The sequence below is a fragment of the Rhinoraja longicauda genome, chromosome 6 (assembly GCF_053455715.1).
Source record: "Rhinoraja longicauda isolate Sanriku21f chromosome 6, sRhiLon1.1, whole genome shotgun sequence".
Lineage (NCBI taxonomy): Eukaryota > Metazoa > Chordata > Chondrichthyes > Rajiformes > Arhynchobatidae > Rhinoraja > Rhinoraja longicauda.
Window position 1 is genome coordinate 81862412 of NC_135958.1, and position 22541 is coordinate 81884952.

The 22541-nt window shown below is 59.0% G+C and overlaps 1 protein-coding gene across 1 annotated transcript in view; it reads right to left on the reverse strand.

Annotated features, from left to right (window-relative positions):
* The window catches only part of LOC144594761 (ras-associating and dilute domain-containing protein-like), a 57852-nt gene extending 36285 nt beyond the window's left edge, over window positions 1-21567 (reverse strand). Inside the window, 7 exon segments of the mRNA XM_078401605.1 lie at window positions 380-573; window positions 4443-4480; window positions 10926-11330; window positions 11332-11592; window positions 12418-12737; window positions 17178-17413; window positions 21503-21567. Of these exon segments, the coding sequence (XP_078257731.1) occupies window positions 380-573; window positions 4443-4480; window positions 10926-11330; window positions 11332-11592; window positions 12418-12737; window positions 17178-17413; window positions 21503-21567 (1519 nt within the window).
* Window positions 21568-22541: the final 974 nt, after the last annotated feature.

Below are 22541 nucleotides of genomic sequence, written 5' to 3' on the forward strand. Positions count from 1 at the left end.
CCCTCTGCCCCAGTGACCCCTCTGCCCCAGTGTGCTGACCCCTCTGCCCCAGTGTGGTGACCCCTCTGCCCGCGGTGTGCTGACCACTCTGCCCCAGTGTGGTGACCTCTCTGCCCCAGTGTGGTGACCACTCTGCCCCAGTGTGCTGACCCCTCTGCCCCAGTGTGCTGACCCCTCTGCCCCAGTGTGCTGACCCCTCTGCCCCAGTGTGGTGACCCCTCTGCCCCAGTGTGGTGACCCCTCTGCCCCAGTGTGCTGACCTCTCTGCCCCAGTGTGGTGACCTCTCTGCCCCAGTGTGGTGACCTCTCTGCCCCAGTGTGGTGACCCCTCTGCCCCAGTGTGCTGACCCCTCTGCCCGCGTTGCCAGGCTGCACTCACCACTCAGGTCCACGTGCTGCTCCCACGCCAGCAGTTGAGGCACCTCCTGTTGGACGAAGTGCAGCAGCTCGATGGCGTTGGCCATCCAGTACACGAGGGGCTGCAGGCCTGGGATCAGCTCCGCCATCCCGACCGAGACTGTCCCCTCACCATCCTCACCAGCACTGGCAACACCACTGGCACTGGCACTGGCACTGGAAACAGCAAACAGCAGTGTCACGACAGCAACACATGTCACACTGGAGAACATGGATAGGTGACGTTTCACAGAGTGCTGGAGTAACTCAGCGGGTCAGGCAGCATCTGTGGAGAACATGGATAGGTGACGTTTCAGGTTGAAGAATCAATCCAATCAGTGAAGAAGGGTCCTGACCAGAAACGTCACCTACCCATGTTCTCCACAGATGCTGCCTGACCCGCTGAGTTACTGCTGAGTGAGGAAGTTGGCAACCTTAGGAAGCACCCAGACACATAAAGCCATCACATTCCTGTCCAATAGCCGGGCCTGTGAGGCTTAGCAGCCGAGACAGTGACGGACAGATTGGAGAGTGGTGGAGAGTGGTGGGTAGTGTGGGTAGTGTGGGTAGTGTGGGTAGTGTGGGTCGTTTGGGTAGTGTGGGTCGTGTGGGTAGTGTGGGTAGTGGTGGGTAGTGTGGGTAGTGGTGGGTAGTGTGGGTAGTGTGGGTAGTGTGGGTAGTGGTGGAGAGTGTGGGTAGTGTGGGTTGTGTGGGTAGTGTGGGTAGTGTGGGTAGTGGTGGAGAGTGTGGGTAGTGTGGATAGTGTGGGTAGTGTGGGTAGTGTGGGTAGTGGTGGAGAGTGTGGGTAGTGTGGGTAGTGGTGGAGAGTGTGGGTAGTGTGGGTAGTGTGGGTAGTGTGGGTAGTGTGGGTAGTGTGGGTAGTGGTGGAGAGTGTGGGTAGTGTGGGTAGTGTGGGTAGTGGTGGAGAGTGTGGGTAGTGTGGGTAGTGTGGGTAGTGTGGGTAGTGTGGGTAGTGGTGGAGAGTGTGGGTAGTGTGGGTAGTGTGGGTAGTGTGGGTAGTGGTGCCGAGATCAAAAATGCGTGGTGACGTCCACAGACTGAGTTAACCCCTTCGTTATTCACAGCACAATGGTTCAGAGATCCCACCCTGACCAGGACATCCCACCCTCTCCCCCTCCTCACCCGAGACCGGACCCCGCGACAAAGCACACATGAAGGGGGGGCACTGGCAGAGACCCCTGCTGCCCGCCCCACCCACCCCACACTGGCCCGCCTGCCCCCCACCCACCCACCCACCCACCCACCCACCCACCCCCCCCACACACCCACCCCTCCCACAATGCCCCCTGACCCCCACCCACACTGGCCCGCCTGCCCCCCACCCACCCCACCCACACTGGCCCGCCTGCCCCTCCCTCCCACACTAGACATAGGGTGCAAGTTGAATCAGGAGCTAAAATTGGTATGTCACAAATGTAATGCTGTGGTGGTCATGGGAGATTTCAACATGCAGATAGACTGGGAAAATCAGGTTGGTAATGGACCCCAGGAAAGAGAGTTTGTGGAGTGTCTCCGAGATGGATTAGAACAGCTTGTACTGGAGCCTACCAGGGAGAAGGCAATTCTGGATTTAGTGTTGTGTAATGAACCTGATCTGATAAGGGGACTCGAGGTAAATGAGCCATTAGGAGGCAGTGATCACAATATGATGAGTTTTACTCTACGAATTGAGAGGGAGAAGGGAAAATCGGAGGTGTCAGTATTACAGTATAGCAAAGGGGATTACAGAGGCATGAGGCAGGAGCTGGCCAAAATTGACTGGAAGGAGGCCCTCGCAGGGAAGACGGTGGAACAGCAATGGCAGGTATTCCTGGGAATAATGCAGAAGTTGCAGGATCAATTTATCCCAAAGAGGAGGAAAGATTCTAAGGGGAGTAAGAGGCACCCGTGGCTGACAAGGGAAGTCAAGGACAGCATAAAAATAAAAGGGAAGAAGTACAACAAAGCAAAGAAGAGTGGGAAGCCAGAGGATTGGGACTCTTTTAAAGAGCAACAGAATATGACTAAGAAGGCAATACGGGGAGAAAAGATGAGGTACGAGGGTAAACTAGCCAATAATATAAAGGAGGATAGTAAAAGCTTTTTTAGGTACGTGAAGAGGAAAAAAATAGTCAAGGCAAATGTGGGTCCCTTGAAGACAGAAGCAGGGGAATTTATTATGGGGAACAAGGAAATGGCAGACGAGTTAAACCGTTACTTTGGATCTGTCTTCACTAAGGAAGATACAAACAATCTCCCAGATGTTCTAGGGGCCGGAGAACCTAGGGTGACAGAGGAACTGAAGGAAATCCACATTAGGCAGGAAAAAGTTTTGGGTAGACTGATGGGACTCAAGGCTGATAAATCCCCAGGGCCTGATGGTCTGCATCCCAGGGTGCTTAAGGAGGTGGCTCTAGAAATTGTGGACGCATTAGTGATTATTTTCCAATGTTCCATATATTCCGGGTCAGTTCCTGTGGATTGGAGGGTAGCTAATGTTATCCCACTTTTCAAAAAAGGAGGGAGAGAGAAAACGGGAAATTATAGACCAGTTAGACTGACATCAGTGGTGGGGAAGATGCTGGAGTCAATTATAAAAGACGAAATTGCGCAGCATTTGGATAGCAGTAACAGGATCATTCCGAGTCAGCATGGATTTACGAAGGGGAAATCATGCTTGACTAATCTACTGGAATTTTTTGAGGATGTAACTAGGAAAATTGACAGGGGAGAGCCGGTGGATGTGGTGTACCTCGACTTTCAGAAAGCCTTCGACAAGGTCCCACTTAGGAGATTAGTGGGCAAAATTAGAGCACATGGTATTGGAGGTAGGGTACTGACATGGATAGAAAGTTGGTTGAGTGGGGATAAATGGGTCCCTTTCAGAATGGCAGGCAGTAACTAGTGGGGTACCGCAAGGCTCGGTGTTGGGACCGCAGCTATTTACAATATACATCAATGACTTGGATGAAGGGATTAAAAGTACCATTAGCAAATTTGCAGATGATACAAAGCTGGGTGGCAGTGTGAACTGTGAGGAAGATGCTATGAGGTTGCAGGGTGACTTGGACAGGTTGTGTGAGTGGGCGGATGCTTGGCAAATGCAGTTTAATGTGGATAAGTGTGAGGTTATCCACTTTCTTGGTAAGAATAGGAAGGCAGATTATTATCTGAATGGTGTCAAGTTAGGAAAATGGGACGTACAACGTGATCTGGGTATCCTAGTGCATCAGTCACTGAAAGGAAGCATGCAGGTACAGCAGGCAGTGAAGAAAGCCAATGGAATGTTGGCCTTCATAACAAGAGGAGTTGAGTATAGGAGCAAAGAGGTCCTTCTGCAGTTGTACCGGGCCCTAGAGAGACCGCACCTGGAGTACTGTGTGCAGTTGTACAGGGCCCTAGAGAGACCGCACCTGGAGAACTGTGTGCAGTTTTGGTCTCCAAATTTGAGGAAGGATATTCTTGCTATTGAGGGCGTGCAGCGTAGGTTTACTAGGTTAATTCCCGGAATGGCGGGACTGTCATATGTTGAAAGACTGGAGCGACTAGGCTTGTATACACTGGAATTTAGAAGGATGAGAGGGGATCTTATCGAAACGTATAAGATTATTAAGGGGTTGGACACGTTAGAGGCAGGAAACATGTTCCCAATGTTGGGGGAGTCCAGAACAAGGGGCCACAGTTTAAGAATAAGGGGTCGGCCATTTAGAACTGAGATGAGGAAAAACTTTTTCAGTCAGAGAGTTGTGAATCTGTGGAATTCTCTGCCTCAGAAGGCAGTGGAGGCCAATTCTCTGAATGCATTCAGGAGAGAGCTGGATAGAGCTCTTAAGGATAGTGGAGTCAGGGGGTATGGGGAGAAGGCAGGAACGGGGTACTGATTGAGAATGATCAGCCATGATCACATTGAATGGCGGTGCTGGCTCGAAGGGTCGAATGTCATCCTCCTGCACCTATTGTCTATTGTCTATTGTCTAGCCCACCTGCCCCTCCCTCCCATACTAGCCCACCTGCCCCCCACCCCAGCAGCTGCGGCCCCAACTTACTGGTCTCGGTGCAACGCTGCAAGCTCTTTGGTCTTCTCCTGTGGGAGAGAGGGACAGTTGAGGTTGTGATGTGCCGGGTTGCTGCCATGCGGAGGCTGATCCTAGACTCCATCCCCCGTGGACACCGTGCCCACCACCGCAACACTGCCGCCGACATCCCTCCACGGCAACCGAACCCTGGCTGAACTCTAAAGATGTACGGCATTGTAGGCTGTAGGCCTGGTAGTGTGTGTGTAGGATAGTGTTAGTGTGAGGAGACTACTGGTCGGTGCACACTCAATGGGCTGAAGGACCTGTATCTCTAAACTGCACTAAACTCAGCAGGACAAGCAGCATCTGTGCAGGCCTAATGTGTAAGCTGGCGTTACGGGTGGAGACTGAGATAGCGGAGGTGTGGTGGTGGGAGATGGTGGGGGGCCAGTGACTACCAGCACGCTCTGTGTGGCTACCTCTCCGGCCCCTCCCACTGGCCACAGACACTGCCTGACCCACTGGCCACTACAGACACTGCCTGTCCCACTGGCCACTACAGACACTGCCTGACCCACTGGCCACTACAGACACTGCCTGTCCCACTGGCCACTACAGACACTGCCTGACCCACTGGCCACTACAGACACTGCCTGACCCACTGGCCACAGACACTGCCTGACCCACTGGCCACCACAGACGCTGCCTGACCCACTGGCCACAGACACTGCCTGACCCACTGGCCACTACAGACACTGCCTGACCCACTGGCCACCACAGACACTGCCTGACCCACTGGCCACCACAGACACTGCCTGACCCACTGGCCACAGACATTGCCTGACCCACTGGCCACCACAGACACTGCCTGACCCACTGGCCACCACAGACACTGCCTGACCCACTGGCCACAGACACTGCCTGACCCACTGGCCACCACAGACACTGCCTGACCCACTGGCCACAGACACTGCCTGACCCACTGGCCACCACAGACACTGCCTGACCCACTGGCCACCACAGACACTGCCTGACCCACTGGCCACAGACACTGCCTGACCCACTGACCACCACAGACACTGCCTGACCCACTGGCCACAGACACTGCCTGACCCACTGGCCACAGACACTGCCTGACCCACTGGCCACTACAGACACTGCCTGACCCACTGGCCACCACAGACACTGCCTGACCCACTGGCCACCACAGACACTGCCTGACCCACTGGCCACAGACATTGCCTGACCCACTGGCCACCACAGACACTGCCTGACCCACTGGCCACCACAGACACTGCCTGACCCACTGACCACAGACACTGCCTGATCCACTGACCACAGACACTACGTGACCCACTGGCCACAGACACTGTCTGACCCACTGGCCACAGACACTGCCTGACCCACTGGCCACAGACACTGCCTGACCCACTGGCCACCACAGACACTGCCTGACCCACAGGCCACCACAGACACTGCCTGACCCACTGGCCACAGACACTGCCTGACCCACTGACCACCACGGACACTGCCTGACCCACTGGCCACAGACACTGCCTGACCCACTGACCACCACAGACACTGCCTGACCCACTGACCACAGACACTGCATGACCCACTGGCCACAGACACTGTCTGACCCACTGGCCACAGACACTGTCTGACCCACTGACCACAGACACTGCCTGACCCACTGACCAGACACTGCCTGACCCACTGGCCACCACAGACACTGCCTGACCCACTGGCCACAGACACTGCCTGACCCACTGGCCACAGACACTGCCTGACCCACTGGCCACAGACACTGCCTGACCCACTGGCCACAGACACTGCCTGACCCACTGGCCACAGACACTGCCTGACCCACTGGCCACAGACACTGCCTGACCCACTGGCCACCACAGACACTGCCTGACCCACTGACCACCACAGACACTGCCTGACCCACTGACCAGACACTGCCTGACCCACTGGCCACAGACACTGCCTGACCCACTGGCCACAGACACTGCCTGACCCACTGGCCACAGACACTGCCTGACCCACTGGCCGCCACAGACACTGCTTGACCCACTGACCACAGACACTGCCTGACCCACTGGCCACAGACACTGCCTGACCCACTGGCCACCACAGACACTGCCTGACCCACTGGCCACAGACACTGCCTGACCCACTGGCCACAGACACTGCCTGACCCACTGGCCACAGACGCTGCCTGACCCACTGGCCACCACAGACACTGCCTGACCCACTGACCACAGACACTGCCTGACCCACTGGCCACAGACACTGCCTGACCCACTGGCCACCACAGACACTGCCTGACCCACTGGCCACAGACACTGCCTGACCCACTGGCCACAGACACTGCCTGACCCACTGACCACAGACACTGCCTGACCCACTGGCCACAGACACTGCCTGACCCACTGACCAGACACTGCCTGACCCACTGGCCACCACAGACACTGCCTGACCCACTGGCCACAGACACTGCCTGACCCACTGGCCACAGACACTGCCTGACCCACTGGCCACAGACACTGCCTGACCCACTGGCCACAGACACTGCCTGACCCACTGGCCACAGACACTGCCTGACCCACTGGCCACAGACACTGCCTGACCCACTGGCCACCACAGACACTGCCTGACCCACTGACCACCACAGACACTGCCTGACCCACTGACCAGACACTGCCTGACCCACTGGCCACAGACACTGCCTGACCCACTGGCCACAGACACTGCCTGACCCACTGGCCACAGACACTGCCTGACCCACTGGCCGCCACAGACACTGCTTGACCCACTGACCACAGACACTGCCTGACCCACTGGCCACAGACACTGCCTGACCCACTGGCCACCACAGACACTGCCTGACCCACTGGCCACAGACACTGCCTGACCCACTGGCCACAGACACTGCCTGACCCACTGGCCACAGACGCTGCCTGACCCACTGGCCACCACAGACACTGCCTGACCCACTGACCACAGACACTGCCTGACCCACTGGCCACAGACACTGCCTGACCCACTGGCCACCACAGACACTGCCTGACCCACTGGCCACAGACACTGCCTGACCCACTGGCCACAGACACTGCCTGACCCACTGACCACAGACACTGCCTGACCCACTGGCCACAGACACTGCCTGACCCACTGGCCACAGACATTGCCTGGCCCACTGGCCACAGACACTGCCTGACCCACTGGCCACAGACACTGCCTGACCCACTGACCACAGACACTGCCTGACCCACTGACCACAGACACTGCCTGACCCACTGACCACCACAGACACTGCCTGACCCACTGGCCACAGACACTGCCTGACCCACTGGCCACCACAGACACTGCCTGACCCACTGGCCACAGACACTGCCTGACCCACTGGCCACAGACACTGCCTGACCCACTGGCCAGAGACACTGCCTGACCCACTGACCACAGACACTGCCTGACCCACTGGCCACAGACACTGCCTGACCCACTGACCACCACAGACACTGCCTGACCCACTGACCACCACAGACACTGCCTGACCCACTGGCCACAGACACTGCCTGACCCACTGGCCACAGACACTGCCTGACCCTCTGGCCACCACAGACGCTGCCTGACCCACTGGCCACAGACACTGCCTGACCCACTGGCCACAGACACTGCCTGACCCACTGGCCACAGACACTGCCTGACCCACTGGCCACAGACACTGCCTGACCCACTGGCCACAGACACTGCCTGACCCACTGGCCACAGACACTGCCTGACCCACTGGCCACAGACACTGCCTGACCCACTGGCCACCACAGACACTGCCTGACCCACTGACCACCACAGACACTGCCTGACCCACTGACCAGACACTGCCTGACCCACTGGCCACAGACACTGCCTGACCCACTGGCCACAGACACTGCCTGACCCACTGGCCACAGACACTGCCTGACCCACTGGCCACCACAGACACTGCCTGACCCACTGACCACAGACACTGCCTGACCCACTGGCCACAGACACTGCCTGACCCACTGGCCACCACAGACACTGCCTGACCCACTGGCCACAGACACTGCCTGACCCACTGGCCACAGACACTGCCTGACCCACTGGCCACAGACGCTGCCTGACCCACTGGCCACCACAGACACTGCCTGACCCACTGACCACAGACACTGCCTGACCCACTGGCCACAGACACTGCCTGACCCACTGGCCACCACAGACACTGCCTGACCCACTGGCCACAGACACTGCCTGACCCACTGGCCACAGACACTGCCTGACCCACTGACCACAGACACTGCCTGACCCACTGGCCACAGACACTGCCTGACCCACTGGCCACAGACACTGCCTGACCCACTGACCACAGACACTGCCTGACCCACTGACCACAGACACTGCCTGACCCACTGACCACCACAGACACTGCCTGACCCACTGGCCACAGACACTGCCTGACCCACTGGCCACCACAGACACTGCCTGACCCACTGGCCACAGACACTGCCTGACCCACTGGCCACAGACACTGCCTGACCCACTGGCCACAGACACTGCCTGACCCACTGACCACAGACACTGCCTGACCCACTGGCCACAGACACTGCCTGACCCACTGACCACCACAGACACTGCCTGACCCACTGGCCACAGACACTGCCTGACCCACTGGCCACAGACACTGCCTGACCCACTGGCCACCACAGACGCTGCCTGACCCACTGGCCACAGACACTGCCTGACCCACTGGCCACAGACACTGCCTGACCCACTGGCCACAGACACTGCCTGACCCACTGGCCACAGACACTGCCTGACCCACTGGCCACAGACACTGCCTGACCCACTGGCCACAGACACTGCCTGACCCACTGACCACCACAGACACTGCCTGACCCACTGACCACAGACACTGCCTGACCCACTGGCAACAGACACTGCCTGACCCACTGGCCACCACAGAAGCTGCCTGACCCACTGGCCACAGACACTGCCTGACCCACTGGCCACAGACACTGCCTGACCCACTGGCCACCACAGACGCTGCCTGACCCACTGGCCACAGACACTGCCTGACCCACTGGCCACAGACACTGCCTGACCCACTGGCCACTGCCAACATCTGCACTCACTTTTGTCTCTTCAGTGGCCCTTCAGTCAGTAGCATTTAAATGCAGAGCAGAGGGAGCCTGATGAATGCAGCCAAAATGTGGCAAGCAGCTTCCAGTGAGTGGGCTGCCGTTCAGACCAGCGTCCCTGAATCCAGACAGACTTCCTGGTAAGACACAGGTCACGGTGAACTTTTCTGAAAGGCTTGGAACAGCGGTGGGGGAAGGAAAGGGCTTGCTGGAATGTTGACAGGACAGAGGGGGTGCAGCACGCACAGAGAGAACAGGCTGCACCATCTCCCCACATAGGCCCAGAGACAGAGGGGTGTGTCAGTGTGGGGTGTGTCAGTGTGGGGTGTGTCAGTGTGGGGTGTGTCAGTGTGGGGTGTGTCAGTGTGGGGTGTGTCAGTGTGGGGTGTGTCAGTGTGGGGTGTGTCAGTGTGGGGTGTGTCAGTGTGGGGTGAGGGTTGGGGACAGAGAGGGGCTGGTTTGACCAACGCCCTTCATTAATAAATGCAGTCATGGATGCCAGAGAAGCGTTCATGTTGAAGGAGTGGGGACGTGGAGCCCCCTCCCACAGGGGGGGGTGCCACAGGGGGGGGTGCCACGGGGGGGGGGGGGTGCCACGGGGGGGGTGCCACAGGGGGGGGTGCCACAGGGGGGGGTGCCACAGGGGGGGGGTGCCACCGGGGGGGGTGCCACCCGGGGGGGGGTGCCACATGGGGGGGGTGCCACAGGGGGGGGGTGCCACAGGGGGGGGTGCCACAGGGGGGGGGTGCCACAGGGGGGGGTGCCACCGGGGGGGGGGGTGCCACAGGGGGGGGGTGCCACAGGGGGGGGGTGCCACAGGGGCAGGGGGGGTGCCACAGGGGGGGGGTGCCACAGGGGGGGGTGCCACAGGGGGGGGGTGCCACAGGGGGGGGGTGCCACAGGGGGGGGGGTGCCACAGGGGGGGGGTGCCACCGGGGGGGGGGGTGCCACAGGGGGGGGGTGCCACAGGGGGGGGGGTGCCACAGGGGCAGGGGGGGGTGCCACAGGGGGGGGGTGCCACAGGGGGGGGGGGGGGTGCCACAGGGGGGGGTGCCACAGGGGGGGGGTGCCACAGGGGGGGGGGGTGCCACATGGGGGGTGGGGAGGCAAGGCCATTTACACGGAAGGGGAAGCAGTATAAATGCACAAGTGTCGGTGGGAAATATTACAGCGTAACGGAATGTAATTGTGGGAGAGAGGGCAGAGATTCCTGCCGCCCACGGACTGAGCCAGGATCTGACGGCTTCCAGCCCACCGACCGCCAGGCATCTGACCACGCTGCAGTGCAGAGAGCAGCCCTGTAACCCAGCCCAGCGTGTGTGTGCGTGTGTGCGTGCGTGTGCGTACGTACCCACATGCCAGTCTGGATGTGGCTGGCCATGGCCAGCAGGAGGTGGCGCAGGTCGGCGGGCTGGAAGGCAGTGGCTGAGTGTTGGATGCAGAGGCTGAGCAGGAAGGCTGGCGCCAGCTTGAAGTCGGTGCAGTCGGTGTGTGGAGAGTTGATGATGAAGCGGATGAGCGCCTCCTCCTGTGGCAGCGAGTACTGCAGCTGGTAGTCGTGGCCCCGTGGGTCTCGCAGCCGTGGCCGGGCCCCGGGACTGGTGTCACCGCCGTCTCCCGCCCGCACCGGGCAGCCACACAGCCGGCACTGCAATTCGCCCGCCGGGCCGCGCTGGCACAGGGGCGAGGGGAACCAGGGGGGCCGCTGGCTGTGGGTGGCACTGCCCAGCGTGGGATCCTTGTACATGAAGAGGTAGGTGGGCACCCAGCCCCACCAGGTCTCCGGGCTGCAGCGCCTTCTCCCGCTGGATGGGCAGCCCATTGTGAGTGACCGCTGCCCCCTTGCCCGGCCGCAGCAGAGTGACCACTCCCCCTGATGCCACCTCCTGCCGACGCACACGGCACTGCCACGCCTGGATGTCCGGTGCCCACAGTGCCACGTCCACCTTCACCCCCTCCACATCTGCCCCACGCCCAAACACCTGGCTCGCTCCACACAGCACGTGTACCAGCAGATCCTGCAGTGAAACACAGCAGGTACAGCGCACAGCACAGTGGGGGGGGAGGGGGAGGGGATGGGGGAGGAGAGGAGATTGGAGGGGGAGGGGAGGGGGGGAGATAGGGGGCTCAGACAGAGTGTGGAGGAGATCACCCCCCCCACATGCCCCGTGTGTGGGTCGGTGTGTGCATGTGCGGGGGGGTGTGTATGAGAGAATGTGTGCGTGTGTGTGTGTGTGTGCGGGTCTGTGTGTGTGGGTACGTGCATGCGTGTGAGTGCGTGTGTGCCCGCACGTGTGCATGTGCGCCTGTGCGTGTATGTGTGCCTGTGCGTGCGTGTGTGTACGTGCATGTGCGCTTGCGGTGTGTGTATGTGTGTGTGCACGTGTGTGTGTGTGCGTGCATGTGTGCGTGCGTGTGTGGGCATATGCATACGTGTGAGTGTGCAAGTGCGTGTGTGCCCGTGCGTGTGCATGTGTGTACGTGTGTGTGTGCGTGTACGTGCGTGTATATGTGGTCGTGTGTGTGCGTGCGTGTGTGTGGGCACGTGCATGCATGTGAGTGCGTGAGTGCTTGTGTGCCCGTGCGTGTGTGTGGTCGTGTGCGTGCGTGCGTGTGCATGTGTGTGCGTGCGTGTGTGTGGTCGTGTGCGTGCGTGCGTGTGCATGTGTGTGCGTGTGTGTAGTCGTGTGCCCGAATGTGTGCGTGTGTGTGCGTGGGCACGTGCATGTGTGTGCGTGCGTGTGCGTGGGTGCGTGCGTGTGCGTGCGTGGGCACGTGCATGTGTGTGCGTGCGTGTGCGCGTGGGTGTGCACGTGCATGTGTGCGTGCGTGTGCGTGCTCACCTGTGTGGGGCTGTAGCCATGTAGCATCAGCAGGTATGGGAAGTCGTGGGGTGGGTGAATGGAGCGCTGCGTGGCGCTATGATCACTGCTCTCCGTCTCCTCTCTCTCGCTGCCCACTGCTGGCACGTGGTCGTACCCTGGCTCTCCGGCCTCTGTCCTCTGGCTCCGGCCACTCCCCGCCCTCTCCCTGGCCTTGAGTGACAGGTTGAGTTCGCTCACACTGCGCCACAGAGCAAAGCTGCTCTCGATGTCCTCGTCCGTCACGGCAGACGATGCCCGCGTCCGTGTCATCTGCAGCCGCCGCGCCTGGGCGTTGATCCCTGAGGAGGGAGCGGGCAGTGGGTAGCGGGCAGTGGGGAGGGGGCAGTGGGGAGGGGGCAGTGGGGAGGGGGCAGTGGGGAGGGGGCAGTGGGGAGGGGGCAGTGGGGAGGGGGCAGTGGGGAGGGGGCAGTGGGGAGGGGGCAGTGGGTAGCGGGCAGTGGGGAGGGGGCAGTGGGTAGCGGGCAGTGGGGAGGGGGCAGTGGGGAGGGGGCAGTGGGGAGGGGGCAGTGGGGAGGGGGCAGTGGGGAGGGGGCAGTGGGGAGGGGGCAGTGGGGAGGGGGCAGTGAGGAGGGGGCAGTGGGGAGGGGCAGTGGGGAGGGGGCAGTGGGGAGGGGGCAGTGGGGAGGGGGCAGTGGGGAGGGGGCAGTGGGGAGGGGGCAGTGGGGAGGGGGCAGTGGGGAGGGGGCAGTGGGGAGGGGGCAGTGGGGAGGGGGCAGTGGGGAGGGGGCAGTGGGGAGGGGGCAGTGGGGAGCGGGCAGTGGGGAGGGGGCAGTGGGGAGGGGGCAGTGGGGAGGGGGCAGTGGGGAGGGGGCAGTGGGGAGGGGGCAGTGGGCAGGGGGCAGTGGGGAAGGGGCAGTGGGGAGGGGGCAGTGGGGAGGGGGCAGTGGGGAGGGGGCAGTGGGGAGCGGGCAGTGGGGAGGGGGCAGTGGGGAGGGGGCAGTGGGGAGGGGGCAGTGGGGAGGGGGCAGTGGGGAGGGGGCAGTGGGGAGGGGCAGTGGGGAGGGGGCAGTGGGGAGCGGGCAGTGGGGAGGGGGCAGTGGGGAGGGGGCAGTGGGGAGGGGGCAGTGGGGAGGGGGCAGTGGGGAGCGGGCAGTGGGGAGCGGGCAGTGGGGAGGGGGCAGTGGGGAGGGGGCAGTGGGGAGGGGGCAGTGGGGAGGGGGCAGTGGGGAGGGGCAGTGGGGAGGGGGCAGTGGGGAGCGGGCAGTGGGGAGGGGGCAGTGGGGAGGGGGCAGTGGGGAGGGGGCAGTGGGGAGCGGGCAGTGGGGAGGGGGCAGTAAGCATGGGCTGTGGGGAACCAGGGCAGGGCCAGAGGGTGGGGTGGCAGTGCCACAGCCACACTGAGCCGACACTTGGGCAACTGCATTCCATTCACAACTCCTCACAACATGCCTGCAGGCAGCCCGGCCCACACCAGCAGCAGCCCGGCCCACACCAGCAGCAGCCCGGCCCACACCAGCAGCAGCCCGGCCCACACCAGCAGCAGCCCGGCCCACACCAGCAGCAGCCCGGCCCACACCAGCAGCAGCCCGGCCCACACCAGAGGCAGCCCGGCCCACACCAGCAGCAGCCCGGCCCACACCAGCAGCAGCCCGGCCCACACCAGCAGCAGCCCGGCCCACACCAGCAGCAGCCCGGCCCACACCAGCAGCAGCCCGGCCCACACCAGCAGCCAGTTCCTGTGCTGCACTGTTCTATCTGTAGGAAGGAACTACAGATGTTGCTTTGCACTGATGATAGACACAATATTGCTGGAGTAACTCAGCGGGTCAGGCAGCATCTATGGAGAGAAGGGAGAGATGGCGTTTCCAGGTCTGAAGAAGGGACCCGTCCCAAAACGTCACCTATCCATGTCCTCCACAGATGCTGCCTGACCCGCTCGCTGTGTTACTCCAGCACTCCGTGTGCATCTCATGTTCTCTCCAGTAACACGTTGGCAGAACACGTCCCGTGAAGCAGAGGCTCCCAGCAGCTGTGGAGTGATCTGTGATCTGAAGCTTGTTGGGGTGGGCGTGAGAATGCCCTGTGAGTGGGCGATGCCACTGCAGGGCTGCCCGCCCCCAGCTGGACATCGGTCCCCGTTCCCCGTCGCTGCTGGCTCCAGAGCGGGGAGCCAATGCCCACGCGGTGGGCGGCAGCTTCACCGGCAGGATGGCACAGCTCATCACCACCCGCCAGTGGCCCTGACAGGTGGGCAAGGAATGCTGGTGTGACCACATGGCCCATGGGCATCAACATCATCAGGTGAAGCAGGATGGGACACACTGAGTGAGGGGCAGTGCCAGCCCCCGTCAGCATCTCTCTGCTCAGCACAATCACAGAAACAGGCCCACCTGCCCACGCCAACCAACATGCCCCATCTACACTAGTCCCACCCGCCCACGCCAACCAACGCCCCATCTACACTAGTCCCACCCGCCCACACCGACCAACGGCATCTACACTAGACCCACCTGCCCACACCAACCAACATGCCCCATCTACACTAGTCCCACCTGCCCACGCCAATCAACACGCCCCATCTACACTAGTCCCACCCGCCCACGCCAACCAACATGCCCCATCTACACTAGTCCTACCCGCCCACACCAACCAACATGCCCCATCTACACTAGACCCACCTGCCCACACCAACCAACATGCCCCATCTACACTAGACCCACCTGCCCACACCAACCAACACGCCCCATCTACACTAGTCCCACCTGCCCACACCAACCAACATGCCCCATCTACACTAGTCCCACCTGCCCACACCAACCAACATGCCCCATCTACACTAGACCCACCTGCCCACACCAACCAACATGCCCCATCTACACTAGTCCCACCCGCCCACACCGACCAACGCCCCATCTACACTAGACCCACCTCCCCACACCAACCAACATGCCCCATCTACACTAGTCCCACCCGCCCACACCGACCAACGCCCCATCTACACTAGACCCACCTGCCCACACCAACCAACATGCCCCATCTACACTAGACCCACCTGCCCACACCAACCAACATGCCCCATCTACACTAGTCCCACCCGCCCACACCAACCAACGCCCCATCTACACTAGACCCACCTGCCCACACCAACCAACATGCCCCATCTACACTAGTCCCACCCGCCCACACCGACCAACGCCCCATCTACACTAGACCCACCTGCCCACACCAACCAACATGCCCCATCTACACTAGACCCACCTGCCCACACCAACCAACATGCCCCATCTACACTAGACCCACCTGCCCACACCAACCAACATGCCCCATCTACACTAGTCCCACCTGCCCACACCAACCAACATGCCCCATCTACACTAGACCCACCTGCCCACACCAACCAACATGCCCCATCTACACTAGACCCACCTGCCCACACCAACCAACATGCCCCATCTACACTAGTCCCACCTGCCCACACCAACCAACATGCCCCATCTACACTAGACCCACCTGCCCACACCAACCAACATGCCCCATCTACACTAGACCCACCTGCCCACACCAACCAACATGCCCCATCTACACTAGTCCCACCCGCCCACACCGACCAACGCCCCATCTACACTAGACCCACCTGCCCACACCAACCAACATGCCCCATCTACACTAGTCCCAACCCGCCCACACCAACCAACATGCCCCATCTACACTAGTCCCACCCGCCCACACCAACCAACATGCCCCATCTACACTAGACCCACCTGCCCACACCAACCAACATGCCCCATCTACACTAGACCCACCCGCCCACACCAACCAACATGCCCCATCTACACTAGACCCACCCGCCCACATCGACCAGCGCCCCAGTTACACTAGTCCCACCTGCCCACGTTTAGCCCATACCTCCAAACCTTTCTTATCCATGTTCCTGTCCAAATATGTTTTAAATGTTGTTCTCCAAAGACGTACAGGTATGTAGGTTAATTGGCTGGGTAAATGTAAAAAAAATAAAAAATTGTCCCTAGTGGGTGTAGGATAGTGTTAATGTACGGGGATCACTGGGCGGCACGGACTTGGAGGGCCGAAAAGGCCTGTTTCCGGCTGTATATATATGATATGATATGATATGATATAACCTGCCTCGACTATGTGCTCCTGCAGCTCGTTCCAGACACACCCCATCCTCTCACCTTAAACCCTGGGAAGAGACTGTTCATTCACCCTCTCTGTTCCACTCATGGTTTTACACCTCGATAACATCACCGCTCATCCTCCTGCACTCCAATGCCATAGCCTGCACAACCTGTCCCTGGAGCTCAGCCCCTCGCACAGCCATCATTGCTCCAATGTTTCCTCCTTCCACATTCTCCGCCTGTACCTCCGCCTGCCCCTCCGCCTGCATCTCCGCCTGTACCTCCTCCCCGCCCCTCCGCCTGTACCTCCTCCTGTACCTCCACCTGTACCTCCACCCCGCCCCTCCGCCTGTACCTCCACCCCGCCCCTCCGCCTGTACCTCCTCCTGTACCTCCGCCTGTACCTCCACCCCGCCCCTCCGCCTGTACCTCCTCCCCGCCCCTCCGCCTGTACCTCCGCCTGTACCTCCACCTGTACCTCCTCCCCGCCCCTCCGCCTGTACCTCCTCCCCGCCCCTCCGCCTGTACCTCCGCCTGTAGCTCCGCCTGTACCTCCGCCTGTAGCTCTGCCTGTACCTCCTCCCCGCCCCACCACCTGTACCTCCGCCTGTACATCCGCCTGTACCTCCGCCTGCCCGTTACCTGCTGTCACCGTGTCCTTCTCCTGCGCTGTAATTTCTTCCACGTCCATTTTCCTGCGGATTTCAAATCTCCGGACAAAGCCCTCCTTCGGTTTCCATAACGACTGCAATATGAGAGGCTTCTCACACTCGCCCACCGCCCGGAAACACTCGGTCTTCCACTGGTGGTCCTCATCCAGGCGGCCGATCACGTCACACAGCACGTAGTCCCCAGCGCTGCCCTTGTCCAGCGAGTATCTGCACAGCAACGCACATCAGAGCCATCGTGCACCGCCCCGTCCCAGCATGCCACCCCCACACACCGCCCCGTCCCAGCATGCTACCCCCACACCGCCCCACCGCCCCATCCCAGCATGCCACCCTCACACCGCCCCCCCACACTCCCCCACACGCACTCCCCCCCCCACGCACTCTCCCCACACACACACCCCCCCCCCCCCACACACACCCCCCGCACACACACACACCCACAAACCCCCCCCACACACACACATTCCCCCCCCACACTACACACACACACACGGGCGGATGCATGGCAGATGCAGTTTAATGTGGATAAGTGTGAGGTTATCCACTTTGGTGGTAAAAATAAGAAGGCAGATTATTATCTGAATGGTGTCAAGTTAGGAAAAGGGGACGTACAACAAGATCTGGGTGTCCTAGTGCATCAGTCACTGAAAGGAAGCATGCAGGTACAGCAGGCAGTGAAGAAAACCAATGGAATGTTGGACTTCATAACAAGAGGAGTTGAGTATAGGAGCAAAGAGGTCCTTCTGCAGTTGTACAGGGCCCTGGTGAGACCGCACCTGGAGTACTGTGTGCAGTTTTGGTCTCCAAATTTGAGGAAGGATATTCTTGCTATTGAGGGCGTGCAGCGTAGGTTCACTAGGTTAATTCCCGGAATGGCGGGACTGTCGTATGTTGAAAGATTGGAGTGGCTAGGCTTGTATACACTGGAATTTAGAAGGATGGGAGGGGATCTTATCGAAACATATAAGATTATTAAGGGGTTGGACACGTTAGAGGCAGGAAACATGTTCCCAATGTTGGGGGAGTCCAGAACAACGGGCCACAGTTTACGAATAAAGGGTAGACCATTTAGAAACATAGAAAATAGGTGCAGGAGTAGGCCATTCGGCTGTTCGAGCCTGCACCGCCATTCAATATGATCATGGCTGATCATCCAACTCGGTATCCCGTACCTGCCTTGTCTCCATACCCCCTGATCCCTTTAGCCACAAGGGCCACATCTATCTCCCTCTTAAATATAGCCAATGAACTGGCCTCAATTACATTCTGTGGCAGAGAATTCCACAGATTCACCACTCTCTGTGTGAAAAAAACCTTTCTCATCTCGGTCCTAAAAGACTTCCCCCTTATCCTTAAACTGTGACCCCTTGTTCTGGACTTCCCCAACATCGGGAACAATCTTCCTGCATCTAGCCTGTCCAACCCCTTAAGGATTTTGTAAGTTTCTATAAGATCCCCCCTCAATCTTCTAAATTCCAGAACGGAGATAAGGAAAAACCTTTTCAGTCAGAGAGTTGTAAATCTGTGGAATTCTCTGCCTCAGAAGGCAGTGGAGGCCAATTCTCTGAATGCATTCAAGAGAGAGCTAGATAGAGCTCTTAAGGATAGCGGAGTCAGGGGGTATGGGGAGAAGGCAGGAACGGGGTACTGATTGAGAATGATCAGCCGTGATCACATTGAATGGCGGTGCGTACAGGCTCGAAGGCCGAATGGCCTCCTCCTGCACCTATTGTCCATTGTCTATCATCACCACTGTCCATGCACACACTCCCAGTGCAAGAACAGCACAGGTTAAATATAATAATAATAATAATAATAATAATATATTCCTTTATCCGGGTAAATTTACAGTGTTACAGCAGCACAGTGGATGGCAAGAGAGCAAGAGATCATTCATTATAAATAAAAGATACATAAATTGTCATCAGTTTTCTGTGTGTTTTTAGCTGTTATTGTTGACTGGTCTGCTGGGAGCAGTGCTGGTTGTGAAGTCTCACAGCAGCGGGAAAGAAGGACCTCCTATCTCTCTCCTTCACGCACTTGGGGTGAAGGAGTCTGTCGCTGAAGGAGCTACTCAGTGCAATGACAGTGTCCTGCATGGGGTGGGAGTCGTTGTCCAGCAGCGATGTTAACTTTGCCATCATCCTCCTCTCTCCCACCAGCTGCACTGAGTCGAGGGGGCAACCCAGGACAGAGCCGGCCTTCCTGACCAGCTTGTCGAGCTCCCCTGCCCCAGCACACACCGTCCAAACATATCATATCATATCATATATATACAGCCGGAAACAGGCCTTTTCGGCCCTCCAAGTCCGTGCCGCCCAGCGATCCCCGTACATTAACACTATCCTACACCCACTAGGGACAATTTTTTTATTTTATTTTTACATTTACCCAGCCAATTAACCTACATACCTGTACGTCTTTGGAGTGTGGGAGGAAACCGAAGATCTCGGAGAAAACCCACGCAGGTCACGGGGAGAACGTACAAACTCCTTACAGTGCAGCACCCGTAGTCAGGATCGAACCTGAGTCTCCGGCGCTACATTCGCTGTAAAGCAGCAACTCTACCGCTGCGCTACCGTGCCGCCCATATTCAGACTGAGAGTCAGGGGAGAAGGAAACTAGAGATATGAGGAGATATGAAATACGAACCTCTTCATATCTCTAGTTTACCTCTCCCCTAACTCGGTCTGAAGAAGGGTCTCAACCCAAAATGTCACCTATTCCTTTTCTAGCATCCAGAGATGCTGCCTGACCCGCTGAGCCACTCCAGCATTTTGTGTCTATCTTCGATGTAAAATAACGGTTGCTTTAAAAGTCTTTTGGGATCCCATGCGATTTTCTGCTACATCACAGGCATGGTTATTTTTTTATATACACTCCCTCTCTCTACACTGCCCTGCACACACGCCCAGAGCAGGGACAAGGTAGGTTAGACACAGGGTAAAGCTCTCTACACTGCCCTGCCCACACGCCCATGGTAGGTACAGGGTAGGTTAGACATGGGGTAAAGCTCTCTACACTGCCCTGCCCACACGCCCATGGTAGGTACAGGGTAGGTTAGCCACAGGGTAAAGCTCTCTACACTGCCCTGCCCACACGCCCATGGTAGGTACAGGGTAGGTTAGACATGGGGTAAAGCTCTCTACACTGCCCTGCCCACACGCCCATGGTAGGTACAGGGTAGGTTAGACATGGGGTAAAGCTCTCTACACTGCCCTGCCCACACGCCCATGGTAGGTACAGGGTAGGTTAGACATGGGGTAAAGCTCTCTACACTGCCCTGCCCACACGCTCAGAGCAGGGACAGTTTAAACCATTTCAACCAAACCCTGGCCTCACTGCCTCATCAGCACTGGCAGGGCAGTGTTCCCAGGGGCTGGTGGCAGGGAGCACACTGCCTCGTCAGCACTGGCAGGCCAGTGTGAGCAGGGACCACACTGCCTCATCAGCACTGGCAGGGCAGTGTGAGCAGGGACCACACTGCCTCGTCACCACTGGCAGGCCAGTGTTCCCAGGGGCTGGTGGCAGAGAGCACACTGCCGTCTGTGTGCTGTTGCTGAAGCCAGTACTCAACAGGGGGCCGGGCGGTCAGTGCCTCCCAGTGAGTGAGTCTCACAGCTCACTGCCCACTCTCCCTCCAGGAATGCCAGACTGGGAACACAGCTGCCTCCTGTGGAGTTCACAGCTCAGGGGAATTGCCTCTCCCATTCCCAACAGCATCTGCCTGGGGACCTGTCAGTGAAACAGGCTGCCCCTTGGTATTGGAGGGGCCACGTTTCTGCACACTGCAGGGAGATTTGTTAGAAGCAGAAGATAAACACAGAGTGCTGGAGTAACTCAGCGGGTCAGGCAGCGTCTCTGGAGAGAAGCAATGGGTGAGGTTTCGGGTCGAGACCCTTCTTCAGACTGAGAGTCAGGAGACACAGAGATAAGGAAGGTCAAAAATACAGAGCAAAGGGAAGAATGGTGAAGGATCGTGCAGAACTCAGCAATTGTTAGCTGAGGGAAAGGTGACAACCGGGCATCCAACTAGTAAAGTTAATCAGAAGGATAGTTAAACGTCAGAGAACTAGGGTGGGGAGGGAGAGCAAGGGTTACTTGAAGTTAGAGAAGTCAATATTCACACCGTGGGTTGCAAACTGCCCAAGCGAAATGTGAAGTGACAGCCACAACAATGGCCTCTTGTTCGACCTTCATCAGACCCAGAATGGTTCTGCATTGGCTGCTCTCTGGGCTGCAGCAGAGCAGATGGCCATGGCGGCCCAGACCAACACTCTGGTAACAGCAGCTCACTCTGCAAACCGCAGCAGAACTGCATGACTGCAAAGCTCCTCAGCAGCTGAGTTGCTTCGGGGCATGGTGAACTGGTGAGATGCCAGTGACTGGGAAACTTGGACCTGGTCTGTTCACCTCAGACTGTCCTGCCCTCCAGCACTGAGCTGACGTACACACACACCGGGCAAGCAGTGCCTCTGATTCCACTTGGGTAGCCTACAACACAATGTTAGGTCATCTACAAACAACACCCCTCTCTTCATTGTGCATTTCTCCATTTGCCCTTCTGCCCCCCCCTCATCTCTTTCTACCAACATTGCTTCCTCTGGCTTCACACATCACACCTCTGCAACCTTTGTGATGGGGTTAGGAGGGAGAGATAGAACAGCCATGAATGGTGGAGCAGACTTGATGGGCCGAATGGCCTAATTCTGCTCCTATCACTTACAACCTTTTGACCTCCTCTCTCCTAATCTCACACTTGTAGTTTTTTCAATCACCCCCCCTTCCCCCTCCCTCACCTGTATCCACCTATCACTTGCCTGTCTGTGTCCCAATAGACAATAGACAACAGGTGCAGGAGGAGGCCATTCAGCCCTTCGAGTCAGCACCACCATTCAATGTGATCATGGCTGATCATTCTCAATCAGTACCCCGTTGCTGCCTTCTCCCCATACCCCCTGACTTCGCTATCATTAAGAGCTCTCTCTATCTAGCTCTCTCTTGAAAGCATCCAGAGAATTGGCCTCCACTGCCTTCTGAGGCAGAGAATTCCACAGATTCACAACTCTCTGACTGAAAAAGTTCCCCCCCCCCCCTCTCTCCCCCCCCCTCTCTCCCCCCCCCTCTCTCCCCCCCCCTCTCTCCCCCCCCCCCCTCTCTCCCCCCCCCCCTCTCTCCCCCCCCCCTCTCTCCCCCCCCCCCTCTCTCCCCCCCCCCCCTCTCTCCCCCCCCCCCCTCTCTCCCCCCCCCCCTCTCTCCCCCCCCCCCTCTCTCCCCCCCCCCTCTCTCCCCCCCCCCCCTCTCTCCCCCCTCCAATCAGTCTGAAGAAGGGCCC